The sequence below is a fragment of the Acanthochromis polyacanthus genome, chromosome 4 (genome assembly GCF_021347895.1).
Source record: "Acanthochromis polyacanthus isolate Apoly-LR-REF ecotype Palm Island chromosome 4, KAUST_Apoly_ChrSc, whole genome shotgun sequence".
NCBI classification, from domain to species: Eukaryota; Metazoa; Chordata; class Actinopteri; family Pomacentridae; genus Acanthochromis; species Acanthochromis polyacanthus.
The window spans coordinates 13486681-13496248 of record NC_067116.1 but is presented as its reverse complement, the minus strand read 5'-3'; the positions used below and the strand labels follow the sequence as shown (position 1 = coordinate 13496248).

The 9568-nt window shown below is 39.5% G+C and overlaps 1 protein-coding gene across 1 annotated transcript; it reads left to right on the top strand.

Moving 5' to 3' along the window:
* The first annotated feature begins 415 nt into the window (after positions 1–415).
* LOC127530241 (thiamine transporter 2-like) lies at positions 416–7990 on the top strand. Its single transcript, XM_051947593.1, has 3 exons — positions 416–607; positions 6017–6759; positions 7987–7990. The coding sequence occupies exons 1-3, from the start codon at positions 416–418 to the stop codon at positions 7988–7990; spliced, it is 939 nt and encodes a 312-aa protein (XP_051803553.1).
* Positions 7991–9568: the final 1578 nt, after the last annotated feature.

The window sequence follows — 9568 nt, the reverse complement described above, 5'->3', positions numbered from 1 at the left end:
CACACACACACACACACACACACACACACACACACACACACACACACACTCATACATATTCCTCTGCTTGACTTCCACCCCTTTCACAATATCTGCAGGAATGAGGGTGTTTTTGTATAAAGACAGAATAGGAGACAGTATTTATTATAACCTGCAGGAGCCCCAGGGGCTCACCACCTCGTATTTCATCTTAATGTATCTTCACTCACAGCCTCACATTTTTTCCTGTCTTGCTGTAGCCAGGGAAACTTCAGAGGAGAGCAACAACAATGGCAAAGCAGGTGACTTGGTGTTCACAGTCAGCCTCACCTTGGCCTTATCTGGGGCTTCTATATCTCAACAGATTAAACTGCCTAAATTAGACTGTGCTCTCTCTGGATGCAGACAGACGTCCCTGGGGAGCAGGAGAGGAACGATGGGCTTTTGCTGGAGCAGGGAGTGTGGCAACAGGCCTTGCTGGGCAGGCCATTATGTGCCCTGCCATGCTGGATGGGTGGGCCCCACTGTGCTGCTCTGCATCTATGGTTTCTGCTCCATGATGAGGCCCATAGAGCCCTTTGTGGCAGTGTTTCTCACGGGGACTTATAAGAATCTCACCACTGAGCAGGTGAGGTACTGAACTATGAAATTAAATATGCTACTGCTGTACAGTGATGGAGGACCTAGATTTTTAAGATTTTCTGTGCTTTTTTTAGATATATAATGTATAGGTACTACATGAATCATGTATATTATTGAAAATAGAGTTATGCAAATATAATTATATTGGGTGTTCAGTTTTAATGGACATTTAAAACAACAAAAGTTATTTAAATATGATATGTTTGAAATTACAGGATGTAGATTTAAAATCTAAAAAATATTCACAATATACGCTACTGTTCAAAAATTTGGAGTCACTTAGAAATGTCCTTATTTTTGAAAGAAAAGCTATTTTTTTCTATGAAGATAGCATTACATGAATCAGAAATACAGTCTAGACATTGTTAATGTGGTAAAGGATTATTCTAGATGGAAAAGACAGATTTTTAATGGAATATCTACATAGGGGTACAGAGGAACATTTCCAGCAACCATCACTCCTGTCTGCGCCTTTGTCTCACCCCTTCTTTCCGCTCACTAAACATCGAGCTGCTCGTCTGTGTAGACCTGAAAAAAGGAAATTTAAAAAATTGTGGCGTTGAAAGGCTAACTGATGATTAGAAAACCCTTGTGTAATTCTGTTAGCACTTGAATAAAAATGTGAATTTTCATGGAAAACATAACATTTTCTGGGTGACTCCAACCTTTTGAACTGTATTGTATGTAAGTGGCAGTATGATCATAAACCATGATCTATAATTAGAAATTAAATAATTTTCACATGCAGTGGCTAAGCATCCAGTTTAATGCAGGAAGCTATCAGTTTAAATCACACATTTTGAATATAAATACTCAATGACTGTGTAAAAGATTTTAAAACTAGCCCCCACTGTCATGACTAATGGGTCTTCTGCATTTCATCTTGTTCTTCTTTTGAGCTGTGCAGGAATAAAATCTAAAGTTAAAGCATTAAAACAAGTGCTGGAAGTTAGAATAGCAGACGATAGTGGCAGAAATGACAATACCAACAAAAGTAAAATACACTAAATACGGATGATTTTTCTACTGTTGGATTTGAGCAAACATGGCAACTGTGTTCTGATGACAGCTCTAGAGAAGGTCAGTGCTAAAAGCCTTGATTATACTCCCTTGTCGACAGGAACTGCTGAAAATTACAGATGTGTTGTTGTTAATATGTCACTTTTCTGGTTCAGTGAAATGCTGCTGAAGGACTCTAATAATGCAAAGTAGATATTTCACACATGCATTATGGCAAACACACTATCTCTGAGCATGTCCACTATTGCCCTCACAGCATAGTCACCATTTGGACACAAATTTGGGTTCAACATAGACATCTGCATATATCTCAGACTCTCCCGGCCTGGAATGATGACAAAATTTACCGAACTGCGTGGACCCTCGTAAACTCGACCACAACTGTCTGCATTCACAAGTACGGCATGGGCAATCATGCACATGCTCAGCAGCACAGTGTACAGCATGGAGACACAACCTACCAAATATGTATGGAATGGTGTCTTCCAAGCAGATTACAACAATGTCCACATCTGTCTGTGTGTGCATCAATAAGGGACTAAAATCAATCCTTAAAGATCCAAGATCAAAACTATTAAGATTTATTCACTGGAGACTTTAAATATCACAATAAAATGTATTATAACTCATTTTTGTGATACCATTGTTGTCTCCCCATTTCATACTGCATTTTCTTTCTAATGTATTTTTTTTCATGTGTCAAAGGACGAAGAAACAAAATGAAAAATTCTCTATCTATGTAGTTTGCCTTTGAGGGTGCTGCTGATAGATATCTTTCATTTAAAAAACAATGTGCAATGAGAATAGAGGCACTGGTAACAGAAGAAGATCTCAGAAGAATGTTAAAGAGTATTACCTCTTTATCTTTGAGCCCTTTTATTTTTACAACGTTAGAAGGAGCATTATCATTTCAAAGTCACTTCTTGAATCATTGATGCATGTATTGCATCACTGCAAGTCCAACATGGCAAAGAATGTTCGTTTCTTGTTTACTAGCTGCCAACACAATGTATACTGTTTTGCATGGTATATTGTTGCAGATGAAGTGGAATTAGAATACCGCTCCTATCTTGGGCCAAGATGACCGAATGGTTATACCAAAGGCAATAATTCAAATCCTTCCTCAGGCAACCAAGAATATAGAAGTCAGATTTCATAGTAGTTTTGAATGTTGTTAAGATGTAGCATCTTGCTGAACTTAAGTGTTGCCTTACTTACTGCCAAAGGGCAAATGCGTCAAATACATCCAGCTATTAGATAACCAGTTTATCGGTCCCATGATGTATTAATCATTTATTTTAGAGGAAGGATCCACATTGTAATATTAATTGCTCTCTTTCATTATTAACCAACGCGTTATTGTCTCTTGATACATGAAAGATTCATGTGCAACTGCAGTAAAGTGATGTAAGCATGAATTAGACATCAGCAGACCTGTCATGTTTGGCCTACATGGCAAAGTTTGGTGCAGACTGAGGAGAACAGCAGAGCCTTTTCAGTATCATGCCTCACTGGTGACATTAAGAAGAAAATGGGGTCCTTCACACCTCCTCAATGACAATCACTTTGTGATGCACAAGGCACAGTGAGATATGCATTGTTCACACAAATTATAGCAGTCACACTCAAGGTGCACTCGTTTGGTGCTCACCCATGTGTGATGCAAATTACCTTAAAAACTTATGGTCCCGAGTGGCTTTTGAGATAAGTTAGATAAATACAGATTGTAAAGAAAATTTAACCGGAACTAATTAAATTTCTTGTTCAAAACATACACTAACAAAATCCTTTTATTACTAGGGTGAGGTTTAGACTTATGTAGTTCACGGTGGAGTACTGCCCTGCTTTTCTTGTTAGGTGCATTTAGACAGAACGCAATAAGATTTTTGTGTTGCTTTTTACAACAAATCACTGCTGGGGTGTTTTTGAAGTTCAGGTTTATTCCTAACAAATGCAATATCTCAACTGTACAGAGTTTAGCTGTAGGCGGCTCCTTGACGCACAGAGCTCTAAAGCTACCTTGAAATGGAGCTCTTTTTTTGCCTTTTTTCTCCTATTTCTGTCATAGTTTTACATTTTTAATACACATAAATGTCCTCAGCTTCTACAGATACATCTCAGTTTCAGTGCACTATGCCATGCCTGTAGCGTTGATTTTGTCAACAAAGACTATGACAAAAAGAATTTATTGATTATCTATTTTTAAAGACAAAAACAAACCCATAACTAAACAAGAAAAGCACTCAGAGAGTGTAGTATTCTGCCAAGGCTGCCAAGTCATTATATTCTTTCCGATGTATCAGAAATCACAGCACTATAGAATGCGGCCATTTTATTTAGTTGTACCCACAAACAAAATGACCTTGTGCTGATCACAGATGTGTATTATGCATGTACACGTTATGTACAGATACCGTATCACGTGATCTAAATATGTAGCGGACGGAGGGAATTGATGAAACTTGGAAACACCAACACAATTTAATCAATTGTTCCTTGTATCATTTTCGACAGATTAGTCCCAATAAGTCCACAGCGGTGGATTAGTAATAGGATTGCAATCATGTGGTTGTCAGCAGGCAGCTGATGTAGTGCTCACTTGTTGTCACAGTTACAGTGATGCTGTGCCGCTATCTCACAATGACAAAGAAATCTTTAACAAATCCGTAGATCCAGGCTATAAGCTGCATCACTGCCAAAATCTCATCAGTTGGTTCTTGTGCCATTTCTGACCTTCCCTGAAAATTTCATCCAAATCCGTTAGTCCATTTTTGAATTTTGAGTTGCAAACAGACAGACGGACGGACGGACGGACGGACGGACGGACGGACGGACGGACAGACAGACAGACAGACAGACACCGTCTGTCACATGACTCTGCCGTTACTTGGTGGAGTAATAAAAAGTAATATTTCAAGAACTATGATGAAATGTTTTGCCATCTTCATCAACAAAGAAAAACTAAACAATAATGTTCAAGACGGAAAAATGAACTGATCACTGATCAAATCACTGCAGGATCGGTGGAATCACAGATCGCAGCTCCTAATTCACCTCCACCACCCAAAATGTGTCCTGTTCGGTAGATGGATCAGTTTGACTGCTGCTGAGTCAGTGATAAAGCACATCAGGCAGTAATGCTGTCTGGTAGTTCTTCAAAGAAACAAATTTACAAACAAACTCATCTACAAACCATCAATAAGCACCTGAGATTAATTTTGAACATAAAAAGGCATTTTAAAAAGCCAAGCTAACATTAATCTACAACTACTAATGTACCACAGGTCTTGTGGATGTACCTTTGACATTACCAACGAAAATACTGGCAGCTGTTAAGTATCACTCAAGTTAAACCGAGACAGTAAAGAGAACTTTGGCGAACAAGTGAGCGAATCATCTGCTGAATGAGCTGCTGTTCTTCACTAGAGAGAACATGGAGATAGGTGAACACAGAGAGTGGTTCAGAGTTCGACATAATAACTTGATTTGCTGAGGAGAGACCATCTATTGTATCAGTGCAGAGCAGAGTGACACTGACACTGAGCCTTTTCCATTAAACCTACCATAGACCATAATAAAACCTGTAACCATGGTAACCCTTCATAAAGTTGGCAACAACTGTGGCCTCAAAGTGCTTTACTAGTGTTCTACTACTACTTGAAGCAGCCTCTGTGTTAACTGAAAATGAAGTTATCAATTGATAGCACAACACAGATGGTGTTTTCCTTCTGGAAGCAGTAGTTGTTCAGTTTAATAGCATTAAATGCATACAAAAATCGCTTGGGATCACATGCGTGTGCTGTTTTCTGTAATTCTACTGTGCTGTAGCAGTAGTGGTGAATCCAGAGCAGGAATAGCTCCATCAGTACCAATAAAAATTACTTTATAGAAGCCATTAATGAATGCATGTACAGTGTTTGCACCAACAATAAAAGGCCATTTGAATCTTAAGTAATACCACTTGAAGCAGAAGCCAAGAGATCAAATATTTTAGAGTTCTGCCAATAATGGTACATATCTGGAACGTTGACAACTTCGAGCTGCCGTCCACATGCAGGTGCAGGTTGTAGGCCAAAGTAGACAACAAAAGAGAAGTTAACGGCAACAACTCAAGAACCATATTTAGCATAAATGGATCTGGCTTTCGAAATGAAGCCAGTCTGTTGATTTGCACAATATTCAAATTTATCAAGTTGTGCTTCTTATTCATGCTGCTTCCTTTTCCGTCATGTACATGCAGAAGTAATTTTTCTTTGACAGTGAATAAAAATGAGACAGGATCTGGTGTGTGACTGTCATCATGTCTCACAGATACACTCAGCGGGTCAGTTTCTAAAAATAATGACATCTCCATGTCATCCTTATCCACCTACAGGTGACTAGTCAAGTGATTCCTGTGTGGACTTACTCCAGTGCGGTCCTCCTGGTCCCAGTCCTCCTGGTCACAGACTTCCTCAGATACAAGCCTGTTATCGTCTTGCAGGGCCTCACCTATGTCACGGCGTTTCTGCTGATTCTAGTTGGCTCAGGGGTCCACTGGGCTCAGTTGGCCTTTTTCATCTACAGCATTGCCATGGCAGCAGATGTGGCCTACTTCTCCTACATTTACAGTGTGGTGCCGCCCAGCTACTATCAGAGAGTGACTGGTTATGTCAGAGCAGCCATATTACTGGGCTATGCAGCAGGTGCTCTGCTAGCTCAACTGTTAGTGTCTTTTGGTGTTCCCTTGTATTACTTAGCTATCGTGACTCTCATCTCTGTCTCCATAGCACTGATAACTTCCTGTTTTCTGCCCATGCCGAAGACTAGTTTATTTTTTAATGAAGCATATTCTGCAGACCAGACAAAGTCAAGTGTGGATGTTAACAACTCAGAGAGCTGGAACTTTTGGGGCAAGAGTGAGACGGCTGCCAAGTACGTTGGAAGGATGTTCAGAACACTCATACTGGACTGTAAGAAATGTTATTCTTCTACGATGATGCTCTTTTTCTGCATATGGGCAGCTACAGGGAGGTGTGGCTTCTACCAGGTGTCAAGCTACATCCAGGTCCTCTGGGTACATATACAGCCCAACAACTTCACAGCCTACAATGGAGGAGTGGATGCCATCAGCACATTGTCAGGTAAACTAGGGTACAAAAGATTTGTTTTGCATTCACAATTTCATTGCAATTGCATCTCCTTTCTCCCCTCACCCTGTCTTTATTCCTGCACTTGCACAAAAAGGTTCACAACAAGCTTTTACGTTTTTGTGTGTGGATCGGTCTGAGCCACTTTGTTTCCCATTTACAGAGTAAATGGCTGTGTATGAACACAAACACAGAACAGACAGCCTCCAGGCCATGAGGAGATATTCACTGCATTTGAAAACAAGTGTTGTAGATTAGAATTGCATACAAACATTTAATTACAAATAAAAAAATCAATAAAACAATTGTCAGGTAGTTGTGCTACAGGGCACAACGTCATCGGCGTAATATAATTTAACTTTCCTCAATATTAAAAGCTTTATTGTTACATGCACTGATAACGAGTTGTGCCATTCATTGAACAGTAGTTTTTACTGTCAAAAATATTTGAAAAGGAAAAGGAACATATGGCACTTGATACTGGATTACTTGACTCTGGCAGTTTGAGAGCAGTACATCAAACTGTAAACACGACACGAGGACATTGTCTTATCAAAGTAAATATGAGGAATATTTTAGAAAATAGTCACCTGTTTGCTCATACAGCGTAAATGGCACAACATAGCCATACATTTGGGGTCATGTCCCTGGTCACATGACGAATGTGGGTCCAAAGCTGACTCTCATTTTGGTTATTTTTGATGATTTGTAAAAGATTGGCGTAGCAACTGTGACATTGCTCATTATTGCTCATTATAGCACCATTTTAAGACCGCTACCATTTTTCTCTTTTGAAATGGGACATAATGAGTGAGTGTTGAATACGTTAACAACCTGTAAATCACAAAGCAGCCACACATTAAAACAGGATCATTTTCTATTTAACTTTAAGCGGGACCAGAATTTACAAAATTAATGTCAACCTCTATTGAAGCAAACTTCAAATTAGCAACTTAGACCATAGACACTTTAAGAAAATGTTTATTTATGAAACAAATCAAGTGAAAGAAGAATAGTTTTCTCAAAAACTTCTATACAATGAAACTTCTTTTGGCAGTTGGAGGAGTTGCCCCCAGTTGGCTAAAAGAATGTATGCTTAAGGTTCCTCCGTGTTTGCTTCACAGTAGAAATATCAGGTTCTGTTGCAGCTGAGTTTTCCACTATTTTATGAATGAGTCAATGAGTTTGTCTGGCTGCTGTTGCTTTTTCTGCACAGGTAGAGTACAGTAGGTTTACAATCAAAAACATTTACCAGCTGAAGGTGACAACTACAATAATGAAGTAGTGAAAGAGGACAAAAACAAGAAACCTACAGGTTGTAAAGCCAAAAGAAGTTAAACTACACTTAAAAGCTTTGTATAAAGCCAAGAGGAATTTCAGAGTCTGTTGATTTTCTGTGAATCACTACAACTACTAGCTATGACATTACATGCAGTCATTTGAATCATTAGAACAGGGGTCCCCAAACTTTTTCCTGTGAGGGCCACGTAACTTTTCCCTTCTCTGGTGGGGGGCCAGGGTCAGTTTGTAACAGAAAAAGTGTGACAATCGCAGGGGTGCCTAAACGTAAACATTGTTTTCCAGAAAGCCACACATAACCAAATATTAATAACCCTTTCCGGGATCTTCACAGAAAAAAAAGTCAAGAAATAAATAATAACACTATTAATGACATAAATAACACTATTTATTAAATAAATAATAACCAAATAACCCTCTCTAAGTTCTTCACAGAAAAAAAGTCAGGAAATATATAATAACAGTATTTATGAAATAAATGATAACCAAATTACCCTCTCTGGGTTCTTCAAAGAAAAAAAACATTAATTTTCTGTTGTGCCATGCACAATCTTAACAGGTAAAAGTTCAGCTTAGTTGTCAGAGCAAAATCTCTAACTTTAATGACTCATATGAGCAGTGTCTCAAAGATCTTGTGTTCCTTCCTTTTAATCCCCGGCTTTCCGCTACATTCATTCTGCAGTGGCAGCCCGCTGCTACTAAAATTCCAGCGCTGCTCCTTTAAATTATTATTTTTTTAATCGTCGCAAATACCCCACCGCCGCATGTCTCCACCTTCACAGCAGTCTTGCACCGTGTCGGGTACTTAAGAGTACTAAGGTTAAACTACAGATAACTGTGGTGTGTGTGTGTGTGTGTGTGTGTGTGTGTGTGTGTGTGTGTGTGTGTGTGTGTGTGTGTGTGTGTGTGTGTGTGTGTGTGTGTGTGTGTGTGTGTGTGTGTGTCTGTGTGTCTGTGTGCCTGTGCGGGGGGGGGGGCGGGGAGCCTGCTGCCTGCAGAAAAAAGTCCTAGAGGAAACACTGAACCTTTTGTAGGTTCCAGTAGAATGTCATGTTCTATGCGTGTATTAGCCTCGATTGCGTGGCCAGGCTGAAAAAAAAATCATAATGCGTCTCTGGTGTTGTTCAGGGGGCCAGGCCAAATGTAGAAGTGGGCCGTATCCGGCAGTGAGGGCAAACAGTGTTTTCTTGGCCATGTTGTTGTTACTGAAAAAAGTAAAAGCGTAAAAACGTTTCTTTCATTGTTTTGGTCTGAGTTAAGGTTAGGGTTAAGGTAAGGGTTAGGGGTTAGATATGAATGGGAGTCAATGGTAGATCCCCACAAGGATAGGAAAAGTGTGTGTGTGTGCGTGCGTGCGTGCGTGCGTGCGTGCGTACCCAGGAAATTTCCCACAAGGGAATTTACTGTAGCTTTCATGGAAAACAGTCACATACATGTATCAGACCACAGTTCATAAAATAAGTAAATTAAATTAAGTAAACTCTTGTGTTTGCTGAGAA

What these genes read in the sequence shown, in the direction of transcription:
- LOC127530241 (XM_051947593.1), top strand. Translation starts at nt 416, where the DNA reads ATGGGCTTTTGCTGGAGCAGGGAGTGTGGCAACAGGCCTTGCTGGGCA. An exon ending in AGAATCTCACCACTGAGCAG is followed by an intron (nt 608 to 6,016) that starts GTGAGGTACTGA and finishes ATCCACCTACAG; the next exon opens with GTGACTAGTCAAGTGATTCC.